We start from the raw sequence: 25,691 nt of genomic DNA, 5'->3' as shown, positions 1-25,691 counted from the left end.
TTGTTATCCATTTTTATGATTTTTTAAGCTTTATACCCCAAATCAGCACTTTTGAATCGGGAAGTGAAATGGAGCGATATGAGGCATGGCTAGAATGGGTGATCTGTTTGGTATTTTGAGCAAAACACCTCATAGACATGTTTTTTATATATTTTTATATATCTGAGACCTATGCTATTGCCTAAAAATAGCATGATAGATGACCTTTAAGTTAAGGTTTGTTGCACATTTTTTCCACCACTGTCGCACACTGCGTGGGGAAACGCACATAAAACAAATCAGAGTTTCATACTTCAAACGAGAACTATAATTGTAAATAACACTACTCATTAAGAACCACCTAAACTAGTGTTTATTCAATTAAAAGCTCTAAAATTAAGTTACTTTGTATATTTTAAAACAGCACACATCATGTAAGTCAGAAAGAAATGCCTAGAAGTATCCGAAAGTTGTTTAAATGAGAGAAAAAGTCCAAATGATTTGAGATTAAAATGTATATTTGAGAAACAAAGCGTCAGGAATCATGTAGAAATTAACTGTATTTCTGGTAAATGGTTAAATTTATGGAACCGAAAAACCTTGTAAGTTTCCAAAATCTTAAAGGTGAATTTAATGTACAGATATATTGTACAAATGTATGATTAGAATCTCATGTTGGCATAACTAAAGTAGAGATACTGTAGCAATTTACAAATTCTTTACATAGGGAAATAGATTTGAAATATAAATATACTTATATTATCTTTAAAACATGTCTGTTCCTCAAAACTATTTCATAGTCATGACATTGTGGGGAAAGTAAGAGCTGCACGACTTTGACACAGCTGCTTTTTATGTGACTTCCGTTATTTGCTTCTGATTGTAATTGTGATTCCGCCCGCTTCCTTTCAGCACGAGGTAATTGCGGTGTCTGAGAAGGTGATTGTGCGTCTGGAGGACTTGGTGAAGTGGACGGTACCAGACTTCTCGGGATGGACCCACTGTCTGAAGGCCGAGCCTCTCAAAGCCTCCGTGCTCCGGGAGCTGGGGACCAACGGGAGGCGAGAGGCCCTCCATCGGTACCGCGAGAGCACACTGACCAGCGGACTCAACTTCAAGGATGTCCAGCGGGAGCGAGCACAGCTAGGTGAGAAACCTCTATTTATTTCACTCTTTCTTTAAAGGTCTCCTATTATACTCTTTTTCATCAATATGTTACAGGTCTCAGATATATACAAAACATGTCTCTGCAGTGTGTGGCTCCAAACACCAAACAGATCATTGCAGCATTACCCATAATCCCCTCTGTTTCAGCCCTGTTTCCAAAGTGCTGATTCTCTGTCTGTTACTTTAGAGGAAAATAAGGAGCCCCTCCCCACGCCCCTCTGTGGTTACAAAGAACTCAATGGTGCTCTAGGAGGAGATTCAGGTGATAAGGGTGGTGGGGTGGGGGGGGTGGGGGGTTACCTTGGTTGTTGATTGGCTAATGGTTGGCAGGGGCGCCTTAAGGGGGTGAAAAGTTAGGACGATTCTAAGGGCCTGTGACTGACAGGGGCCCAAACAATTTTAGAACATTAAGAAAAACATTTTTAAGTAACCAATGTGATATCTTTTCATGGGGCGCCCCTTACACAAGCCAAAAAAATCGTTATGACATCATAAAGTGGCCATAATCTGATCAGCTCATTTTCAGACAGGTTTTTATATAAATGGATCAGAACAAAAAGTGAGAGAATCTTTTTTCCTGAAACTTTCAGAGTCTCTTTACACAGAGGGAACACGTGCTTATATAAAAGACATGAAAACGTGGATTTTGCACAATAGGTGACCTTTAAGTTGTCTTATAATTTCATTCGAAAAGGTTACTGCAGTGTTGACATTTCCTCTACTCTGCTGTTTGTGGTTGTGTCCTGTCTCCGCCATAAATCAGCTTATGTTTATTGTCCCGTGGTTGATTTAACAAGTGTTGTCTTCACGAGAGTAATTCATCAGTGTGTAGTTGGAAATCCTCCCGATATAATGAGCTGAGAATCACACTATTATACGCAGCATAGAGGTAATGGCAGCGTGTTTTGCAAACGCATTACCAACCCACAGTTTAATAGCTCTTTTTTTCCGGGTGCGACAACAACAAAGACAGCAAAAAAAAAATCACATAAATCAGCTGGTACTGTCTCTAAATAATTGAGCCATATCAAACGGGCACCTCTGACACATTATCCATCAGATCAGATCATAATTGGCTGTGTGATCATTGCTGTTTGTGTTTAAATGGCTGTCTGGCATATTCATCATGTATACGGTGCCATTACGAGCTGGGTCTCACGGCAGCATTACCTATGAATCAGGTCCAACATAAAGCTGGATGCCTCGGCGGATGAGTCATCGGATTCAAATAGGAAACTATGGCATTTGACTCTAATAATCAGAAAGAACATAATGTTCCCTTTGAAGCCGTTTCACAGTTATTTGCCTCTCACACACATGGCTGTGATGTCACGTCTAATGCTGATTATAATTGGATAATATAGCTTAGCAAACATGCTAAAAATACCATCATGTCTTGTCAGGTTGTAAGAATTCATCCTGGTGATTTAAGCCAGAAATGTAGCTTTATAATCCCCCATTAATGTATTTATAATCATCATTGAATGCTTGAAGCCTTTTGTGGAAGTGAAACTGCTTTAGCCGTAACAACATGATCCTTTTTTCTCTGAAGAAAATGGTGATTTATTGAAGAGTCTTGTGCAGTTTTTCTGCTCAGGGTCTTCCAGGAAGAGAGGCTCTTGTGTCTGTGTGATGCTGTAATGCCCTTGATTACTCGATATTGCTCGAATCTCATACGCAAAAAGGACAAGGGGATCAATAATGGATGCTTTGTTGTTATTCCAGTAATCAATACAGTTTGATTGTGCTTGTGTGTGTGGGGGTGATTGCTTGCTTTCATAATAAAAGTGTCAGCCTGCTTCTCAAATGATATTATGTTCCATATCATGGATTTCTATAAATGTGCTGTATCGTCAACATTTTATAGATTTATCTGTTGTCTGTGTAATAACCTGACGATGACGCTATTGTTACTGAGGGTTGCAGTGTGTGTGTGTGTGTGTGTGTGTGTGTGTGTGTGTGTGTGTGTGTGTGTGTGTGTGTGTGTGTGTGTGTGTGTGCACGTGTGTGTGTGTGTGCACGTGTGTGTGTGTGTGTGTGTGTGTGTGTGCACGTGTGTGTGTGTGTGTGTGTGTGTGTGTGTGTGTGTGTGTTGCTAATGAGAAGCGCTGCCGTTAATGACTCCATCAGGCTGTTTCTAAATGCACTTGTCACTCCGATGGGACACTCAGCCAGAGAATCTGCCCACTCAGCAGAACGAGCTCAGACTCTGGCAGAGCACCAGCCAGACACACACACACACACACACACGCACACACGCACGCACGCACGCGCGCGCGCACGCACGCACGCGCACATACATTACATACATACACACACACACACACACCACACACACACACACACACACACACACACACACACACACACACACACACACACACACACACACACACACACACTCGCACATGCAGACACACACGGACACACATAGATGGACACATGCTACACCCAGACAATCAGTGGGGTGCTTTCACTTATGCATTTGTTTGTTTGTTCACGTCTCTGGCGTGTGGCCTTTGTTGACAGTCCAACAATATGAGCGGAACAGAGACTTGGAAAGGAGTGAGAGAGATCACTTATTCATCAAGGCAAATGCACGTTACCCTGAGCAAGGGTTTGCATAGAAATATGAAATATGCCACTGCAATGCTGCGTACTACCAGAATGAAATATTCATGCTGCAGCAGATCAGATATAAAAGTACCCTAAAGCCGAATGACTGTAATTCTGTGTAATATTGGCTCATTGACAAAATGACTTTTTTATGATTTTTGGAGGGGATTTTTATTCAGAAATAGAATAAAGCCCCAAAGTAGCTGCTCGTTGTTTTACTTGAATGAGGTATTACTGATTGTTATTCTCCGGCTGATCTGTGCCTATGTCAGAGGAATTGGATTGTTCCCCATAACAGGATACTGCAGCAATACCACAAGCTGCACAGAAAAACCATTGTGAGCTAAAGAGCAATAAAGTGTGCCATTGTTATTGTGGGAAACAGCTCTTTTTTTTCTTCCAAGAGCGTATCCTAACTTTTCCTGGCACGCTGCCAATGTGAATTAAGTGCACTGTTATGTATTTGTGTCTCACAGGCAACATATGAAAAATGCTACCAGACAAGTGGGTCTGAAATGGCAGAATGATAATTATATTGTTTTTGATCTTTTATGTATGGTCTAATAAGGGAACAACGCTCGGTACTGTCCTCATAGATGCATAAAGAGTGGAACCAAAGATGCCCGCACAAAGTGAAGTAATTAATTAGAGAAACAAGTGACCTTTGCTGCTGTCCTGCAGCTTCGACAGCTGTGGCTCTAAAACCTGTGAGGCAGAGAGATGATTGCTATCATAATTCAAATTCCAGCTCACGCCAGGCTTTGAAATGCAGTGTTTTGTGAGAGGGCCTCGTGAATGAAGCAACGTTCCCTTTTAAAACTGAACAAAATGTAAAGAAACAAAGCATCAATCTGTCCTCTAGAAGAAAGACCACTTTCATGTCTGTGCTGCAAGCATGATGCTGCTAGTTAGCTTAGCTTAGCTTTGAGTCCAAAGCAAGCTATCTGGGCTTCGTACTACTATCAAATTAAAAGCTCACAAATTAACATGTTATATCCTGCTTGTTTAATCCCTACAAAAATGTGGTGGATTATTTCCTGGCTGAGCTGAGTCACTTCTTCCTCTTGTTATCACTGTGCTGCTGCCACGGAGCGACGCTAGCTGTCTGTTTACAGTCTTTATCCTTTCAAATATGGAATTTCTCCTTTTAAGAATAGTTTTTCAAGGAACCCCAGTAGCTTAGAATAAATATAAATCACTCTTCTTGTGACCTGCTCTTTTAATCACACACTGAAGCTTCCTACGTGCAGTATTTCAGGCCCAGAGGACTCTAATAACATATTTCTACGAGTGCATGAAGAGTGATGTATTGTATTTTGCAGTCATTACATAATCCGTAATGTGATTCACTTAATCAGGTAATGCAAACTGTCCGCTCAGTTTATCTTGGGTTTGAGTGAGCTTCTTTTTACTGTTCAATCCACCAGGGATGGCTTGCCAGGGAAGTTTACATTCTGCCCCTCGATCTCTCCCCGGAGAACTGGCCTGATTCTTTTTTTTTCCTTTTCACTGCTACCCGACGAAATTGGTTTCTAGTAGTATACTACGAGGACGGGCGCTGTAGAGCTGTATCTGCTGATACACTTTGTTGGCTTTCACGCCGGGAGAAACTGTAGACGGAAAATGATAATAAATAAAAAATAAAAAGCTCCACAAAGGATTGCTCTTGCTCACAAAAACAGCTCTTGTCTTTCTTCAACTCAAGCCTTCACAGTGAGCAGATTTGTGGGAAGGTCGAAGCTTGTGACTCCTGCATTCAAGACACATCGATGGTGTTCCTGACTCCTGCCCTCGCCTGTACTATCATCAGTGGCCTCTTCCTCCCTCAGCGCTGCGAGGATCACTGCGGTCTGAGAAAACATCGCTATAAAAAATATATATATATATGTAGTGCGCTAGAAAAGCAGCCAGACCTCCACTTGACATTTAACATAATATTTTCACAGCGGCACCTTTTGAAAATGTTTCTCTCAATTCACCAAACAAATGTATTCAATGTATCACAAACTTAAGTCAAGGGCGCAATATTTATAAGATATTGGAAGCAATGTGAGCTTGGCATATTCATTTAGTGATGGTAATGAAGGTCTGTTTTTATTTTTATTATGGAGGGAAAGGCATTATTCGTATCTCTTTGCCGAATGAAAAGCTGCAAATGGTTTGCTTTTAATTACATTTCCATTCAATATATCCATGAAATGCACTTGCGTTGAAAGGCATTTCCCTCCTGCCATTACTGACCTTCACTAGTCTGCATGTTGCATAGTTAAGTAAAGTACATTAAATTCTTTTGTCCAACGATAATTATATTCCTTTGCCTTCACATACATCCGGAGCAGGCTGAGTTGCTGTATCTCGCTCAAGGACGCCAACCCTTCGATACATGGCTGACCTTCTCGACCAACTGAGCTGCTAAATTGCATTATAAGCTATTCACATAGTACTTACTTATATATACACCCACATCGTTGTATGACTACTTTATATAGTACAAGTAGTAGTTTTGTACAGTTGCGTGTAACGTTTTTTTTCATTTCACTGTCATTGATTTCAAGAGCCAGTTTAGAGCAGTTTCTTAAAGAGGCCCTATTATGCTTCTTGGGCTTTTCCCTTTCCTGTGGTCTCTTACTTCCGTTACATATTGACATCACTACGTAACACTTGCTCTTATATTGGCTAGCGCTCCAACATATTGTACGTGATGCTAAGAGGCTGGACATCTCTAAGCGTTTGTCCAATCACAACAGAGCCGTCAGCTAACCAATCAGAGCAGACTTGGCTCTCGTATTGAACATTAAAGAGGCACACATATGAAACTGAAAAGGAGCAGAATTGGGCCCCTTTAGATTCTTGGTGCATTGCAATGTCGGACAAAACAACAACACCAACACACTGAAAAAGAAGCCTTTAAGAAGAACACTTTAATTGTGTTGATTAACAGTATGAACACAGTCAGAGAAGCCTAGACATACTTTGATGTCTGGAATTGAGACACCGAATACATTACTATATATATCTGCTTTATGTGATCAGAGGTAAATAAATGATTGAGCTGGAAGGAGCAGGCCGGCGGCGAGGCACAAAGCGATCTCGCCGCATTTCAAGATTCTTTACAGCCTCGCCTGCTGGTGGATTAAACCGCTGTATTTCCCTCTGATGCAACGTCTGATCTGTATGCCAGACTTGGCACATATACCCGAGTTGATATCCCGACAATATTTCAGTCAGAACATTTCAATTTGATGTAGAGGGTAGATTCTGTCCCTTTTCACAGACTGTTCAGAGCGTCTCTGAATGTTTATGCGGGCAGGAGCTGGTGATAAGGAAACAGACGGATGCCGTCTTCTCATGGTTGATTTGTCTTGGTGACAATACAGAACAATATTTGGGATTTTGAGTCACTATCACACATGAAAATGTTTTATGTTTCGACTGCAAGTAAAGAGGTTTCTTGGAAGAGATAAAGAGAAAGTGTCGTGGCGTTACAAGAGTAATGGTATGTTGTGACTCCGACATAGAAAGAATGCTTTTGTAAAACACGCCACACTGTACTCCTCCACTCAGAATAGGTGGCAGATTGTATCGTTTGCACGTGTTTCCTTTCCGCCCCTCAGACATATTTTCTTCCCCTTCTGCTTTTTTAAGCAGAACTCATTTTAAAAACTGTCCAAAATTCCCCTTTTGAAGTAATTTAATGAAGTGTTCATATTGATTATGTGCCTATCTCACCTCCCCCCCCCTTTCCTTTCTTCCCTGGTATTTTTTCTTCTTCCTCCTGGTAGTGTTAGGAGGTTTTATGGCAGTATCTTCTTCATTATGCTCAGACCTGTAGGAGAGAGAATCACAAGCTGTTTTTCCTCGCTGATGTGCTCATATCATTAATTCACTTCTGACTGGCCGGAAGCCAGAGAATTCTAAATCTGTAAGCAGTAAATTGTGTGCCGGGGTGGAAAAATCTATTAGATGTTTGAGCATGCCTCGAATTTGAATGGGAGAAAGAGAGAGAAAGACGCCCTGTGAGAGACGGAGAGAGAGAGAGAGACCACCATACACCCGAGACATATCCTGTTATGGTTCGCAACATAATCAAATTCAGCTTCTTTGGATGGCTATATTCATTATAATTTGTGCTATTTATTTCTGGAATGTAATATAATGTGTTTTCTGACTTTCGCGAGGGAGGGGAGCTGAAGGCTGGTTGATGGTTAAACAATGAGAACGGCCTCAGAGGAAATGAAGAGCTCCGTCTCTCCATTAGCCAGGTCTGAAACAACAGTTGTGTCTCTCTTCTCTCCATTAGTCAGGTCTGGAACAACAGAGATGCTATTGATGTTACCTCTGCCAGCCTCTCTTAAAAAAAACAGAATACAGCAATTCATAATGCACTATCTCGCCTGCTTCTAAGCCCCATTTTCTTCTAGATTTATTTGTATTTCAATTTTTTTTATGAAAAGCTTTAAATCACATAAATCAGGAAGTTGTATTGTGTGTTGCTTTCCTGCAAACAAATTGCCTGCCTGTTCCAGTTACACTCTGACTCATAAGTGTTACCCAACCAGCAACCTTGTTCTGGGAAGATTTCTAAACTCTTCTTTTTCAAAAATGCTGCTTATTTCAAGTACAACTGCAACAATATTATATCAGTGCAGAACTGCCTATGTCTCCTATATGTTGTGTTGACATTCTTCCTTCAGTTAGAAAGATATGTGTGAATCCGTGCTGCTCTACACATCACAGATTGTACAATTAATAACTCTGCATATTTCATGAGGGTGCCAGTCCATCTGCTTTATGAATGCATACAACTATCCGCTTGTGTCTGCCTTGTTGTGCGTAAATCAACATTAAAGGGACCTTATTATGGTAATTTTCTGGTTCGTATTTGTATTTTGTGACATGTTTCCGTGCTTTAATGTTCAAAAAGGTCTCTATTTTTCTCATACTCCCTGTGCTGCAGCACCTCTTTTCACCCTCTGTCTGAAACCAGAGCCCAGTCTGCTCTGATTGGTCAGCTGGCCGGGTTCTGTTGTCCTTGGTCAACCTCTTAAAGTTGTCCTACCCCTTAGCCTATTACGTCAAATGTGTTGGAGCGCTAGCCAATAGAAGTGGTTCGATAATGATGTCACTATGTTACGGATGTAAAAAAAGGAATACAATCTGTGCGTTTCAGGCAGGGGGAAATCCCCTCTGGAGGGAACTTTGGAATCTTAGCCTTCGCAGATCATTCACATGCAGTAAATCAATATAACTACAGGGACGGGAAACCCCCTTTAAGGAAACTCACAAAGGGAATGAACTGCATGTGGAAATGAGTATGATGTGTTGGAATGAAACAAAAACAATGTCTCTACTAAAGTGCAGATTTTGGAGGTGCACTTATGTATTTGATGCTACTTGATTATTCTTCTCTACTGCTTCTATTTATGAATTATAGTTGCTATTTACAGATATAGATTTAATTTACCAATCTGTAACTAAAAAGATACAGTTTAATGCATTCTTGCAGAATAAACTAACCAGCAGCGTACAGTACACAAGGTTACAATTAGCTCCACTTCAACCACCTACAGCAGTACAATGCTGCTCATTCACTCATGTAGTATTAATCATAATTCATTAATGTATTCGAAGTATGTCATTGATTACTGAGTAGGCGTTTGGTACTTCTAATTGTAAGTACACCTTTCTAATAATACCTTTGTGCTTTTACTTAAGTGACACTTTTGCTTATATGAATGATCCGAATGCTTCTCTCTTCACTGAATTTCAACAGCATGAGTTTAAGTGTTTCTGACAAAGGAACATGAGCATGGATCAGATTATTTCACTACCTTGAACAACTGGAGACTGTATATATATTTCATATATTTGATCCGGATGACAAAAGAGTTACTCAGTGACTGGTGAACATTTTCTGTTGTTATTTTTACAGTTGGTTCACACCATTTTATTGTGAGTTTCCAATTAAATTCAAGTGTAAAAGATCAATTTTTACCTCTGAGAACTCGAGTCACAGCTCCGTCTTTTTCAGTTCTGTGGCTACGCAATTTAATAAGCTCGAGCCGTGCACATTGGTAATAATAACTTGAATTCCAGAGCGCGTGAGGGTGTGTGAACACATGCGATCTCTCATTAAATACCCATTTAACTCTTACAATTACCATGTTGGGAAAACACTTTCAGTATACCTGCGTCAAGGTAAAAAGAAAAAAGTCACAGTGCTGATTGCAGTTCAGCTTTCTCAACACCCACTTAATATCCGTCATAATCTGTAAATACTGACGCAAGAGGGTCACATAGCCAAGCTGCAGGGAATATTCTGTACGGCTCAGTGTGGAGGACAGCCTTCTGGCCCTGTAGGAATAACATAGGGGTCATTTCACAGCACAGAGGTAATGCATCTTTCCAGCATTGAAAGGTAATTGCAATGGGGGGCTTTGATAGATTCCAGACCTTTGGTGGGAGCTGTGTGTGTGTGTGTGTGTGTGTGTGTGTGTGTGTGTGTGTGTGTGTGTGGTGTGTGTGTGTGTGTGTGTGTGTGTGTGTGTGTGTTGTGTGGTGTGTGTGTGTGTGTGTGTGTGTGTGTGTGTGTGTGTGTGTGTGTGTGTGTGTGTGTGTGTGTGTGTGTGTGTGTGTGTGTGTGTGTGTGTGTGTGTGTGTTGTGTGTGTGTGTGGTGTGTGTGTGTGTGTGTGTGTGTGTGTGTGCTCACATACTTGCTCGAGTACATAACTGCTCTTAATGCTTTTATTAAGCCAAAGGAATACAGATGACGTCATTTGTGTTTGTATATTTCCGTGCAGATGGTGTAATATATTTTGGTTTCTTTGATATACTGACTGCCAGAAGAGTTGGAAGGAGAGCCTTGGCCGCAAACAATAGATCATTGATGCCTCTCAGTCTTCTTTCTCAACCTGTCAGTCCATTTCCTTGTTATGTACTGGCCTGAGGAGCACTTTGCAAAATGAGAAGCATTCAGCCAGTTTTTTCCTCCTCTCAGCCATAACTCAGGGAACGCTGTTGTTTCATTCGATGCGTCAGAGCGCGATATCTAAAGTTAACAAAGGCCGAGTCACCTTATCATCACTATGTTGCAATGTAGTAGAGGCAACCTTTATTAAAGGTGTGAGACAATAGATGAGTACATGGAGACAAAGCTGGATACATATACAGTAAACTAACCTGATGTTTCAGTTTGTATTCAGAACAAATTAAACCCAGGTGCTTTTTTCTTTTCGTATAGCCTCATCACTATGACTGGCACATTTTAAGACAACAGAAGCCTTTGCCAAAAAATACCTGTGATTGATGATTAAATGTCTCCTCTCACTCTGTTATTATACAGTATACAAAATACATACCAGTCCATGGATGGTTTCACAAAGTAATCAAAACAAAAATATGTTCCACTGTCATGTTCACGTCATCTTGGTATTTAATGCAATATTACAGAGAGAAATAATGAAACACTAAGTGTCCAGTAAACATAAACTTGTTATCGGAGCGAGGAGATATTCTCCATTGAAGTTTCTTATCTTCCCTGTGCAATGTGAGACACGCAGCTCCACACACTGTCTGCATACACTGATTACAGCTCTGTTGGTGAAGCGGAGGTTTTCCACAGCAGAGGTCGTGTTCTTTAATCTGGAATGAATACGTTTAAAGCCGAGCTGCAGCGGAGTTTATCAGAAATTACCTGCTTGTTTAGCCAGATTTTGTTTGTGTGTGTGTGTGTGTGTGTGTGTGTGTGTGTGTGTGTGTGTGTGTGTGTGTGTGTGTGTGTGTGTGTGTGTGTGTGTGTGTGTGTGTGTGTGTGTGTGTGTGTGTGTGTGTGTGTGTGTGTGTGTGTGTGTGTGTGTGTGTGTGTGTGTGTGTGTGTGTGTGTGTGTTACATGAATAACACAGCAGTCTTGTGAAAACAGTTTGTGCAGGATTACACTGAAGAACTTCAAACGGAGGTCCTTAAGGGTTGTGGAGAGAAAACCATTGTTAGCGGTCGTTGTTCTCTCTTTTGTGGCGCTGTTAGAATGTGTAATCAAAACTAAGTGCGCAGAGGAAATCGTACAGTTTGCATTTTTGAGGGATTTGTATCTCCAGTACGTTTTATGTCAGTGACAGCACGTAAAAGAGAAATCGGAACAGATGGCGCTGGTTTTTAATGACATATTACTATCGGTAAAGTCTCAGCCACAGACTAAATGTCTTCCTTTGGGGGATCGCACCGCTCTAGCTCTTATCATCCGCCGCTAATGTCACTCTTTTCTCCGCCACATTGTCAGGTCCTCGAGCTAAATAAATGCAATGTAAATTGAGTATTGTGCTGGATGTAATTATTGAAAAGGGTTCCAGTTGGCTTCACTCTGCGGGCTGTTTATTTAAAGCCTTCCTCCTCCGTACAGATCTGATGATAGAGAGAGAGAGAGAGGGAGAGAGAGGGAGAAAGAGAGGTTCTTATATAATGACAGGAATTCACAATGGAGCCATGCTGAATGACAACCCCCCCAAACATCTCCAACATCTTCTATTTCTCATTACGGTATCACCATTGGGAAACATGCCTAACCTCTTGTATTATTCTTCCCCCCCCCCTTCAGCTTCATTCTTTTACAGAAAAACACATTTAATCATGTTGCCTTTTGCACAGTACACACCCTAAGAAATAAATCTGAGTTAATAATGAGCGGCCCTTCTTTTGAGGAAACACACACGGCAGCTTTGATCTAGAATGGCATGTAATTCCTCTCCTGACCCAATTCCCAATCTCCTGATAAGATGTTTCTTTCCTTTCCCTCCTTTGCTTCAACCTTCCTGCAGAACTCTCAAATGGAAACTTGCTTTGCCATTAAAGATGCATTTAAAGCCAGACACGTCATCCTGCAGGAGGAGAGTACAGTATGTGTGGTTTTGGAAATGCTGTCTCCTGACAGAATCTCTCCCCTTTTTTTCTCCGCCGGTCACAACCTCTGAGATCTCTGATCACAGCTGCTCAATTGAGTTTGTGTCGGACAGAGCTGCGTGACCAATGAGAGTGGCCGTCATATCGGATAGAGTATCATCACCTGGGTGTAAAGGCTTTAAAGCTTGTTCGAGGAGAGGACAGAGACACGGAGAGGGGCTTCTCTTGTTTGTGAAGTCTGAAAGCCAGCTGCATCTCTGCAACCAAAGATAGTTGATTATATTTGCTCCCTGTGGTATTTGCACATTTCTGGTTCTTGCAGTGCAGCTTGTTTTTACTCTCAGAATTGACTGCGCCATAAGTGGATTGACCCCCCCTAACCCAGCAGTAGTCTTTCATTAGTCAGGATGCAGCCGGGGACCAGACAGCAAAGAGTGTTTAGGGCCAATCCATCACTACACAAAAGGGGATCAACACGGCACTAACTTGTCTCCCTCGTCTTACGGGCCTCTAACCTCGTAATGATCACATTTACAACTCCTCATGATTTCAGAGAGAAGCCCTTTGGAGCTTTTCTGATAGCCCTTTTTTTTTTTTTTTTTAAACCAGGGACCCTGTTGTCTTTTGATAGTCAAAAGAACCAATTTAGGTTTTTGACAAGGAGCCGCTCTGAATAATTCCTTCATGTATTACAGGACCTATTAAATGCAAACTTTTCAATCTGGCAATCAATAAGGCAGGCAGCTTTCCCTGGCCGTGTGCCAGACACATTAGGGCTGCGAGCGATGGTTGCTAGGGAGCTGAGCCTGCTCAGGGGAAAGAATGTTTAATGTAATAGAATCACATAAATCAAACGGAGGAAAAGTGCTTGTGTTGTCTCTTCCTCTTCTCTTCCGCTTCTTATTCTCTTCCTCTTTTCTCCTCTTCCTCTTCTCTCCTCTTTTTCTTCTCTTCATCTTCTAGATTCAAAGTTTTCATTATCATATGCACACAGTAGCTACAGTGTAGTTATGGCAATGAAACTTAATTCCAAGACATTCAAACCAAATATATACAAGACATAAAACAATTAAAAAAACAGAGCAATTGAATGTTGCAAGTGAGCAATGTGCTGGTAAATGTGCTCGCAGTAAACTATGTACATGTTCGATATTTCCTCTCTCCCCGTTTAACTGAACACATTTAATAAGGGTGTGTGTTTTTTCAAATGTGGTACGGCCATTTTTCTTTTTTTCTCTTTCCCCCCCTTCTGTCAACCGCAAGAACATCTGGGATGGAATCAAGCTGAGGAAAGTAACATATTCCCAGTGTGTGTGTGTGTGTGTGTGTGTGTGTGTGTGTGTACAGCCCTTATGAGCTTGTTTTTCTACACACACTGTAGCTGTGTGTCCCCACTCTCTCTCCGCCGCACACTTGAATAAATTGAGGTGAAAATTATATAAATGTTTCTTTTTTCCCCTTCTTTGTCACAGGCCAATGCCCCACCCTGCCGAAATGAATGAGGCACTTTAGCGCTTTACTATAATTAAGAACAGGAGCCAGCATGCATGGAGATCTCTCGTTCTCTCTCTTTCTATGTATTACTCTCAGTGAGTGTTTCTCTGCCCTCTGCACGGTTTCAATAGAACATTTCCTCTGGTTGTTAGTGCCCTTTTGCGGGGAATATGATTATCTTAGAAAAAAGAGCGCACAGACATGTCGAAGCCAGATCTTTCTTGAAGACGTACTCCACCCATTGTATCTGATAACTGAGACTATTTTTAATATCCAATATAGAAAATGAATCCGTCACTGAGCGCAGCAGATGTTCTGCTTGAATTCATGACAATTGATTTACCTTCAGAGAAACGTCTTAAACCAGTCCTGCAGCACACACCACTTCACTCATTTCAGATTGGTCACATTTCTGCCACAACATTGACATCCTCTTGGATTCATCTTCTTCTTATAGACACAAGCATTTCCAAACATTCGGTCTATATGCTGTAAAATGTATTGTCTTTTTGATTTACACACGGCATCTATTGCACGTCTGTCCGTCCTGGGAGAGGGATCCCTCCTCTGTTGCTCTCCCTGAGGTTTCTCCCATGTTCCCCTTTAAACTGTGGGTTTTCTCCGGAAGTGTTTCCTTGTACGATGTGAGGGTCTGAGGACAGAGGGTCTAAGGACAGAGGGTCTAAGGACAGAGGGTGTCGTATTGTCATACTGATATTCTGTACAAACTGTGAAGTCCACTGAGACAAATGTAACATTTATGATATTGGGCTTTATAAATAAACATTGATTGATTGATTGATTGATTGATTGATTGATTGATTGATTGATTGATTGACAACATGACTATTTAATATCCCATTCTTTCGCTCCTCGTTTGTCACTTAAACTTTCTCAATAAAATAAACTCAAGACAGCCAAGCTTTTTAGAGTTGTGTGTTAAAATGTATTAATATTTGGTATATACTGAGTTTACAAATAGAAATAAGTGGAGGACAGTGCTTTCAAGATTACATGGAGAGTTTATACTGTATGCACTCTGGCTGCTTATTATTGAAATCTATAACTGTTCACATTACATTTCATTTTAGCTGACGCTTTTATCCAAAGCAATTTACAAGGACCAATTAAAGGGACATTGTCCACGGAGTAACTAAGGGCTAAGTGCCTTACTCAAGGGCACACTGGTGGTGTTGTTCCAGGCGGGATTTGAACTCACAACCTTCCGATCTCCAGCCCACCTCACTATCCATTAGACCACCACACATCTTGCAGCGTGCGGAGTCTTGTTTCTGCCTCGACCCCTGGGCTCTGTTCTAGTCTCCACCTAATTCTGAGGGAAATATCTAGCTCTTCAGCTGCTACATGTTCTATTATGTTACCCAGATAGTTGCTAACTTTGTCCGTGTGCCATTTGGTGCTGAACGTGTATATTGCATTTTTCTACTCAAAATGACACTAAATGGAGCTCAAAGTGATCCAAAACCGTGCGGTTGTGGCCGCTTAATCCAAAACAAACCGCTGAAGGATGCTAAAAGAGATGCTAAAAGAGATGCTAAAGAGATGCTATAGAGATGCTATAGAGTTGATGGGTCGGTTGATAATCCACGGTTAATATAAAAAAACATTGATTACTGCGTCTTGGTCATCAATTGCATTAATTCTATTGATTTGCCATGCCATGATATATCCATATAGCCTGGGTAAAATGCTTATTAATAAGATTTAATTGATCCCAAGGGGAAATCATTATATTATGGTGATATTGACCTCAGCTATGATCCTTAAAATAGCCTATATATTAGTTGGATTATCCCTTTGAATGGCTGTGTGAGCATCATGTGATTGTGTGTGTGTGTGTGTGTGTGTGTGTGTGTGTGTGTGTGTGTGTGTGTGTGTGTGTGTGTGTGTGTGTGTGTGTGTGTGTGTGTGTGTGTGTGTGTGTGTGTGTGTGTGTGTGTGTGTGTGTGTGTGTGTGAGCACAGCCTGCAGCTGGTGTGATGAGCAGGATAAAGGCGAGTCAGCGTCTGATGTGTTGTGTGATGCGGACGGCCCCGTTAAGCTATTTAAAAACACCATGTTATCCAATTCAGATCTAGTAAAAAAACATTGAAATATTTCAATTCTTGTCCCTTTGCGCAAAACAAAGTGAGTGGAATTGACACATCGTGTGATCACTCGGCTTTGTTTACCTCCAGATGAATTTATGCCGCGTCCTCCGCATGATTAATGGGATTAATTAGGGAAATGTTCTAGCACATTTAGTTTTATCCAAGATACAGTAGTCATTCACAGATTGGACAAGCGATGAATCACTTCAATTCCTTTATTTCTCTCTTTGTATGAAACACAAGTCTGCTGCTTGTTCAAATCTGACGCCCTCATCATTTTCATTCGGTGTCATTGACAGATGCTGTTCCCTCTTTATTTGGTCAGGTTTCAATAACATGAACCGATAGCCAGATCGGGCGCCTGCTGCTGCCTATAAGGCCCCGTCTCAGTGTCATGTCCCCTCAGTGACAAGTGCGAGAGGGAGAGGGCGGATGAATCAGAGATGTGTTATATATTATGAGAAGAGGCTACATGGAAACAGGGCAGCCTCTCCGATCGATACAGAGCCTGCAGGATGGACGGAGAATACCGAACCTTGTCCTCTCACTTTATCCCTCGTTTTTTCTCCTCCAATGTATGTTTTTTTTACGCCTTTACACTTACTTAACCTATCAAATATGAAAGTGACATTATTGGCACTGGTTTAAGTGCCTTGCCCTTTCTCGCCAAGTCCACAAAAGCAGCAGGAGGATCCAGTCAATTCCTTGGCCGAGCAGATAATGTGGAAATGTTGACAACAGCACATTTGAGGCGAGTGAGTGATTTAAGAAGTACAGCGGGTGACAGCGAGCATGAGAGTTATGGGTTTCAGCTATTTTCCTGCGAGTCTGCGACAAGAGAAATGAGCATACTTGCCTGAGAGAACTTGTCAGAGCTTGTGGGCAGTGTGAATATTTCTAAGCTCGGTTGAATGTAAATGACACACGACGAGTCACATTTTGTTTTTAATTAGCCGGCACGGATCTGCTTCAAACTGTCAGCAGCCCCTCGTATCACAACTAGTTCTGATCTCAACTTGTAAAAGCCGCTTGCAGAAAGTCTCCGATAAAAAAATGGAGAATCTCAGAGATACAGCAGAAGATAGCCCTTTTTATTTTGGGTTTGAAATGTAATGATGTCAATGATGTTTCATTTAACATTGCAATAGCTATTCATCCAGCGGAGCAGCTGCTTCAACCACAGCTAATGAGTTTCATGTCGTATGCTGCATTTCTGAGATTTTGATTACGAGTCATTTATCATGCTAGTTATGGGAGAGATCAGACATTTCTCCTTTGCTGTAATTACTCCAAATGTATTTAATTCCTTCTGATATAACACAGTGCCAGAGCTTTAACTTTCATATTGCAGGCGTCCCTCTTCTCTTTGTACTAAGAGGTTTTCCGCAGTCGCCTCACTGGAATATCAAATCTATCTTTGGTTGTTAAATATAATTTTGTCATATTTATGAACCATATATTGTACACATATATATTACAGCATGTTACTTTTACTACGTTGGAGTAAATTGAGACCTGTATTTTACTGTGCAGAGTGTCTCATGACAGCTGCTGAGGCTATAATGACTTTGCCAGCCTGCAGCAGTCATGCTGATACTCTGGAGTTGTGCAATATGTTGGGAGTTTTCCAAAGGACTGTGTTGTTATTTTTGCACATTGTAACACATTAACTCTGAATTCCCTGGACTACAAAAACACACACTCGCAAGTTCTTGTTAATACTTATAAATGACCTTATAATTGCTTCAGTCAGAGATATTCAGGTGGTTATTTGGACAATTAACTGAAGAATCGTTTGTATTAATTCTATGAAATTTCACAAGGAAGTGTAAAATGCTCTTCACAATTTTGACCCCATTTCATTTCCTGTTTTGCCTAACCAAAATGCAAGATAGTTTTAATTTAAAGCAAGAAAAGCCGGAGTTTATACATTTTTGCTCAATTCGTTTTTTCAGCATTTGCTTTATTTCATGCCAGCGCAGCAAGAGAATCAACTTGAAACAAAAAACTCTTTTTGCGAATTATTTGTCTGATTGGAAATTAAATAACATGTTCTAGGGAATATCAGTGTCCAAGATGTCTGAGAACGAGCAGTCGGTTGCTGAAAGCATCTGGTTTATGAGTAATTTGAAAGGAAGAAAGACAGGAAGCAGAGCCAGATGTTACAAAAAAAAGCTGCTTTCAGTTCATCATGTTTTGCATTAGAACGTTCTCTCAAAAGACCAACAATTGTTCTTTTTGTCCTAAGCAAATCAATGAAGTAATGCCATGTATTCTCTGCGATGCATTACTACATGTATTGTTAGCAGCTTGAAAGTTGTTGTACTGTTGTAAGCAGAAAACAATGGCTGCCTGAGGCCTTTTTTTGTGCTGTACAGTTGTTTTATTTCTCTCATTCAAAGAAAAACAAAGGCATGTAAAAACAAAAGCTCCTAATTTCGTTCTCTGTTAGTGCTTTGCTCTCCATCTCTGTATATCGTTTTTTTATTAAAGAGGTGCTGGAAGAATAATTGCTGCACTGGAGTGACAGATGTTTGAATGCTTTTGCAGATATGGCTTTCTTTTTGTTACGTTCCCTTTCATTTGTGGCGTCTGTCTTATCCCCGGGGCCATGATTCACAACAAAGCACAATCCTGCAAATCCACAACAGTAACATGCTTTATTGATTCTCAGTAGATCCTTAAATGCCACCTTTGGTCAAACACAATTCCTGAAACACTGGTGTGTTTCTAAGATATAGAGACGGAAGGCGTTGTAAACATCTGTGTTACTGATGGGACTTCAATGGTATGAAATGAGTTTAGCAGGCCGTCCTCTTAAAGTAGAAACATCCATTTAAATCATTATTTCTGACCCGTTGCACAAGGAGTTTAATAATTTCTGGACTACTGCTCTACAGTCATGAAGAGCCTGTTCCTGATAATGCAAGGCTCTCATTGTTACTGTACATTCACATATTACAAAACTGGTTCAGGCATGCTTCTTTAATCTCATAATTGTTTGAAGAGAAGCTGTCATTGTAAGACAAAGTGAGACTCATTCATGCCTCCGTCACATCCCGGCGACATTATAGTAATGCACTTTCTACTCGAGTAACTCGGTTGTCCTTGAAGTGTCTACAGCGTGCACAACGTTCTGCTGGCTCCTATATAAGACCAGACGTATGCTAACTGGCCCCTCCTGCTTGTGTTGCTTTCGAATAACTGTCAGTGCATTGATTTTAAAATTACATAACTCCTTGATTGGCAGAGCTCCAATTAACTCAGAGTAATACAAAGACACACTAACGACAGCAACAACAATAACATGTGCCAGAATATGCCAGAACAACAAGATATAACAAACTAATGAAGGTCTTTAGATGTCTGTTCTCCTTTGATTTGCGGTTAGTCAGACAATCATTTCTATTTATGGCTCTAAAGCAGTGGTTCTCAAAGTGGCGGGCGTGACAGAGGCAGAGGCATGACAGGGGGCGCGCGAGAGACCAGGAGGAAAAATGTTTTTAAAAAAAAGATTAAAAAATTTTTTTTAAAAAAAAATCATATTTTGAAAAATTATTGATTCGAAAATAATATGATACAGTACTATTACGTCTGGGTCTCTGTGTTTCATTAAAGCTTGGCTCTGTGTGTGTGTGTGTGTGTGTGTGTGTGTGTGTGTGTGTGTGTGTGTGTGTGTGTGTGTGTGTGTGTGTGTGTGTGTGTGTGTGTGTGTGTGTGTGTGTGTGTGTGTGTGTGTGTGTGTGTGTGTGTGTGTGTGTGTGTGTGTGTGTGTGTGTGTGTGTGTGTGTGTGTGGGGAACGAGCCATTTTGTGTGTGCGCGAGAGAGAGAGTGCACCGATACCGGAGATCGTTGATGTTAGCTTCTGGTGCTAGCGAGCTACGCTAACGGATATAAGGAGTCTTTTCAACAACAAAGTGGAGGAGAGTCCTCTCCTGTCAGACTGAGAGACTCAGTGAGCTAAAGGACTCTCAGTGTTATCTCAGTGGGTCTCAAACGTTTTGGTCACCATTAATGTAAACAATTATTTCCGAGGCACACGTTTATATGATCATTATAGTTATAAAAAAATAAGAGACTAAATGAAAAACAGGTATGAAATACTATATGACAGTAAAACAAGAATAAAGTTTAAAAGGGTGATTTGTAAAATATCCATAAAGAACTAGGAAATCTGTTTCCAGTTCTGATTCATATGGGTGTTGAGAGATGTATCCATAGATCTCTTCATGTTGCTCTCAAAGTGCACCAGATTGATGCATTTAACTTCAATATTTAAAAATAAATCTTCCCGGGGGAGCTTGCCCCCGGACCCCCCTATGTGAGGTCCACACACCACCTATAAAAATAGCACTTGACCCCTGCTTACACCTATATGCCGTGAGCTGATTATCGAGCCTTCATTGGAACAGTCGCGGGTACACTGTGTATATGCGTGTGGGGAGTGTTGCAGTAGAACATTCCACTGTAGCGCCCGGTACATTAATGGGAAACCCTAAATGTTTGAGCACCCTCTATGAAACGTCAAGCTACCCCACAGCACCCCCAAAATAAATCTCTGGCGCCGCCACTGAGCCTGACTATTTGTGTTGGGGGGGCCCGACTTTTTTTTTTCTCCAAAGGGGGGGCCTGACAGAAAAAGTTTGAGAACCACTGCTCTAAAGTAAGCACCAGTTTCCGATGCAGTATATTGGGACACATCTATCATCGTTTCACAGCGGAAATCCACCTTTATAGCTCTGATTGTTTGTCGTTATGTTGATGCTTTAGTTCTTATATTTATTTGCATCTATTTGTATTTTCTGCTTTGTATTACGATCATTGTAATTTACTCGTGGAATTAAATACACAACAAATCAAGGCAATTTGGCAGAGCACTTATACAATGTCAGGGGACTCAAAACATGGATTTATTTTTTAAACAGGTCAAATTAAAGCTGCAGGAGCGGGAACATACTGATTTTCAAACCTTAGCACAAACTCCAAAAACTATGGATCCTTTCTTCACTCTCTGTGATACACGTGTAATGTGTGCAAGACCAAGCTGCAATATATCGATTTTTCAGACTTCAAGGCTGCAGAATTCAATTGATTTAGTGGAGGGAAAGTTTGTACAGAGCATTACTGTTATACTATATATTATTACTATAGCACTATACACTTTACCAAGTGACTAAATGTTGTATTGTATTGGAAGTTATTGAGTGCTGCACTGACTGAGTGTTTATAATGTCAGCTGTCCTCCAGCCGTTATGCCTCTGACACTATTGTAGTTTATGAGGTCAGGAGTTTTACAGCGTGTTCTGAAAATAATCCGCCACACCTCAGCTGTTTGATCAACACGCTGCACCAGGACTGACTGACTGACTGACAGAGAAAATATACAATATCTCCTGAGAGACAGAAACCGGTTTCATAATGTCCTCAGTCTTCTCAGTGTCTTCCAGCTCTCCAGTGCTGCAGGCACAGCCCCGACCAATTAGAAAGCTGACGTAAAGATAAAGACGCCCTTTATTTGGAGAGGTCGGGCTGTGAGAACAAAACGATTTGTTTTAAGTGTACATACACTCAATATACATCACACACACTAACGCACACACACTGACATGCATACTTCACATCGCCTCTGTACAGTTATTAATGCCCTGCGGCTCTCTCTCCAAATTGAATCTAATCAAGTGAAATGCTGTGAGGGTCCTCGGGAGGGAGAGCAGGTCTGACGGTGACTGCTTACAATACAATTCCTGACATTTGGAACAAAGCTTGCTCTACCTCTGAGCTGTAATTGCGAACGACAACTGCCGCAATCCTTGATGAGTGTGTGTGTGTGTCTGCTGTGTGATATGAACGTGCCTGTATGCAGGAATATGTGTGTGCTTATACATCTGTGGGATTTGAGGCACCAACCTCTGATGAATGGTTTTAATAATTTCTTTTGAAGTGGTCTTCACATTGGAGTACAGTGGAACTAATTACGCTGATTTTCGGGAATGCAGCTGCTGTAAATATGTTATGAATGCTGTCCTTCCTGCCGTGTTCGAGCTGCAGATTTTTCAGCCTCCAGCTTGATAAAATAAATAACACAAAAGATGGAGAAATGCATTTTTTAAATACACACATTAACTGTTTTGTCTTTAGTGTTGCAAGGTGAAAGGCTTGCTAGCTACTCACCCTTGAAATATTAACTTAGCAGCAGAAATTCCTATGAATGTCATGTCCAAGGGCTTTGTAAAGCAGACAGGACGGTGAATAATTCATGTTGAAATCGTGTTTCAAACTGCCTGACTCTGCTTCATCAACTGTTGAACCGTGCAGTTGGCTTTGTAAGCTAGAAATAATATTAGCACTCTGCTTTCAAACAACAGTCTCCGAGAGAAATTACTTTAGCGTTAATGAACAGTGCACATGCATAGTTTGTCTGTTTTTCAAAATGTGGCCACTTTCTAATCATTGTGCCGCACTGCATGCTGGGGTTATTTTATTAACATATAATCACCATAGTAGGAGATTAGAAACAACACACCCATGGAGCTTTGGACCAGAGACAGCATGTTATCATAGTATATTTCTGCATTTAAAGTCACCTCATTATTCATTCATCATATTTTACGAGAGCTGACTCAATGTGTAAAGATTGGTTTAGTAAGTCAACAGAAAATGTATAATTGCTCAACCATGTGAAAGCAGAAATGCTAAAAGCTGATTGCAGTCATTAACTGTTACCATTTGCAAGCATCTTGTACTTTTCAACTGAAGACTTTCAGGTCTTAAACGACAACACAAGACGATTTCTTCTCAAAATGATGACATGTTTTTATATTTTCCAATATTTTAAGGACAAAATTGTTGTTCGATTAACAGATAAAATAAGGAAAAATGTGTAATTGGTAGTCAAATTAATCAAAATGGCAGACATACAGTATATAATATTATGTGAAATATCTCTTCTTATATAATGTTACCCATCATATCAGGTCATAATAGATATTATTAATAAAGTGTCTGGGGATTAAGATATATGCAAATGAAATGTATTTTTACATGGCGCTCCTGCAACGGAAAAAACACTGGGTCTCATGTCATCTTTAAAAAGCATCTAGTTATATTGTAGTTAATTATATTTCTGTTACTGTGTGTGGGAGATTATAATTAAACAGACCAACTGTCAGCTTCAGTCACCTGTAGCCTTCACGGCTTCTTCTCTCTATTATTTGTTTATGATTAACATCTATAGACGAACCTGTAGGAGGAAATTGAATAAAGAGGCTTCATTTTTAAATGTCATGTCTGCTGATTCAGTGTTTGTGTTAGAGGCAAGTATTTCAGAGCACTTCATTTATCTGTCTGGTAGGTTTTTGTAATGTAATTAACAGAGACTATATTTCAATGTAGTCTCGATGTAACTGGGCAGTCTCATGGAGATTAAGATCTCTTTTTCAAGCGAGTCCGTATAATACAAAAAACGCGTATAATACACAAACAGAAACAACACAACTACACAAACAATGAATTAAAACAGTTACAGGAATCATAAAAAAACTTGAGATGATAAAACGTCATAATCTTCAAGGTAATGAAAGACTGTAGTCTGAGGGCAGGTTGCATTTAAAAGGTGCATAGTGCCTGAAATCATCTGCCAATATTAGTGCGTACACGAGGAATAGCTGAGGTTAAGTGGATTAAAATGAAAGAAAGGAATAGTTCACCACCGTCGGCTCAAAATGTTTTCATGACCAAAATACCTGCAACACATAAACATCATGCTGACACGCTTAACTATGTTGGTTAATATGGTTAACACTATATCTGCTTAACTCAAACATGTTGTAATTGTGAGTTTGTTAGCTGACTGCTGTACTACAATAGTCTTGTTCTTACATGTTGTCATATGAAATATCTGTTCGGCATATCTTCCTTTTTATGTGCACTTCCTGTTCAGGGGTTGGTTTGCCAGGTAGTTGCGATATACATCAGTCCAATGAACATGCTTTCAGTGGAATATTTATTGCGCACCACCTCAAAAAAACAACACACCCAAAGCGGTTTGTAACGTCTGGATAAGATAGGAGGTTTCACGACTGCCTGAGTTTAAAATAAATGAGCTTTGTTACCTACTTTATCACCATTCTAGACGCCATAGATCATAACTGTCATTTTAAATATTTAAGCACCTTGAGTTGTTCTTGACATTCCTCCTGTCACTCAGACGCGATGATTTACATGCATTTTAACAACAGTAACTATGTAGACATCAGGTGTCCTTTCACAATAAAAGGGTGTGCAACTTTGATGAACACTATTTAAAGTCGCACAAGTAGAGCAAAGTTACAGCAGGTTCTGATTGTGGAGCATTTCCTGAAACTTGATCAATGAGGTGTGACATCAGGAAGCATGAGAGATGGGTTTCATTATGGTTTTTTATTTATGTCTTGTATTATTTATATTGCATTGTTTGAGGAACTGTGACCCAAGTCTTTCATTACACTACTCCACTGTAGCTGTGTCCAGCATATGACATTAAACCTGTAAATCTGAAAATCTTATAGTTTTGCTAGCATTTTTTTACTCAGCCTTTAACACAGATGTATTGCTTCCCTAGACATTTTAAACTGTATGGAAATAAAATATATATGTTGGCATCCCTCAGCTGTACTAAAAAGGTTCTGTTTGTTATAGTTCTTTATCAGTTGAGATTTATATCTTACTCAGCGAAAGTGACAGTACAATAAACGTCTCAAATCTCAAACTTTACAGGCAACTTACAATTTCAGGCCAATAGTAAGAAATAAAAGGACCGTATTCACAGCACACTGGGATGATCTATGAGAGGGAATAAAGTAATAACACCTGAAGAGAAGTAGTATAGTGAATATGTCATGTAAAATGAAGTGCTGCCATTCTCCACAGATCTTACATGAGGACTTGAAAAACATTTCCCTGCACAGATTTCCCTTTTCATTGTTGAATTTAACTATTTATTTGAATCTCTGTGGACCTCCTAACTCTGTCTCTCTGTGTTTTCTGTGTGTTTCAGGCCAGGAGGAGGATGGGCGGAAGGTTTTGGTCCTCAGTTACCCCCAGTATTGCCGGTTTCGCTCGGTGTTAGTGCGTCTCAGAGAGCAGCCGTCCTCTCTGACCATCGACCACACGGTACTGGCGCTGGGCGGCATCGCGGCGCTGGGCGGCAGAACGAGCGTCCTGTACTGCCGGGACACCTTCGAGCACGCCGCCCTGCTGAAGTACGAGAGCATATGTGACGAGTTCGGTGAGTTTTGCTTACAGCTGGCGATTAGATACCTTATCATATCAGCTCATCTGCAATACCAACAGCCATTACAGCGGCAGTTTATGGCGTCTGAAGTGTTGCACATTGAGCCCGTGAAACATCTACTCATGTCCTGAGCTCACATGCACTCATTCTCCCTGCAC

At 40.6% G+C, this 25,691-nt stretch overlaps 1 protein-coding gene across 1 annotated transcript in view; it reads left to right on the top strand.

Annotated features, from left to right (window-relative positions):
• The window catches only part of arid5b (AT-rich interaction domain 5B), an 80,197-nt gene that overhangs the window by 10,375 nt on the left and 44,131 nt on the right, over positions 1–25,691 (top strand). Inside the window, exons 3-4 of the mRNA XM_034100780.1 lie at positions 892–1,126; positions 25,297–25,527. Coding sequence (XP_033956671.1) covers positions 892–1,126; positions 25,297–25,527 — 466 coding nt within the window. The remainder of the gene's footprint in view (positions 1–891; positions 1,127–25,296; positions 25,528–25,691) is intronic.

Source organism: Pseudochaenichthys georgianus, chromosome 15 (assembly GCF_902827115.2).
Source record: "Pseudochaenichthys georgianus chromosome 15, fPseGeo1.2, whole genome shotgun sequence".
Lineage (NCBI taxonomy): Eukaryota > Metazoa > Chordata > Actinopteri > Perciformes > Channichthyidae > Pseudochaenichthys > Pseudochaenichthys georgianus.
This window is presented reverse-complemented; position numbering and strand designations above follow the sequence as displayed.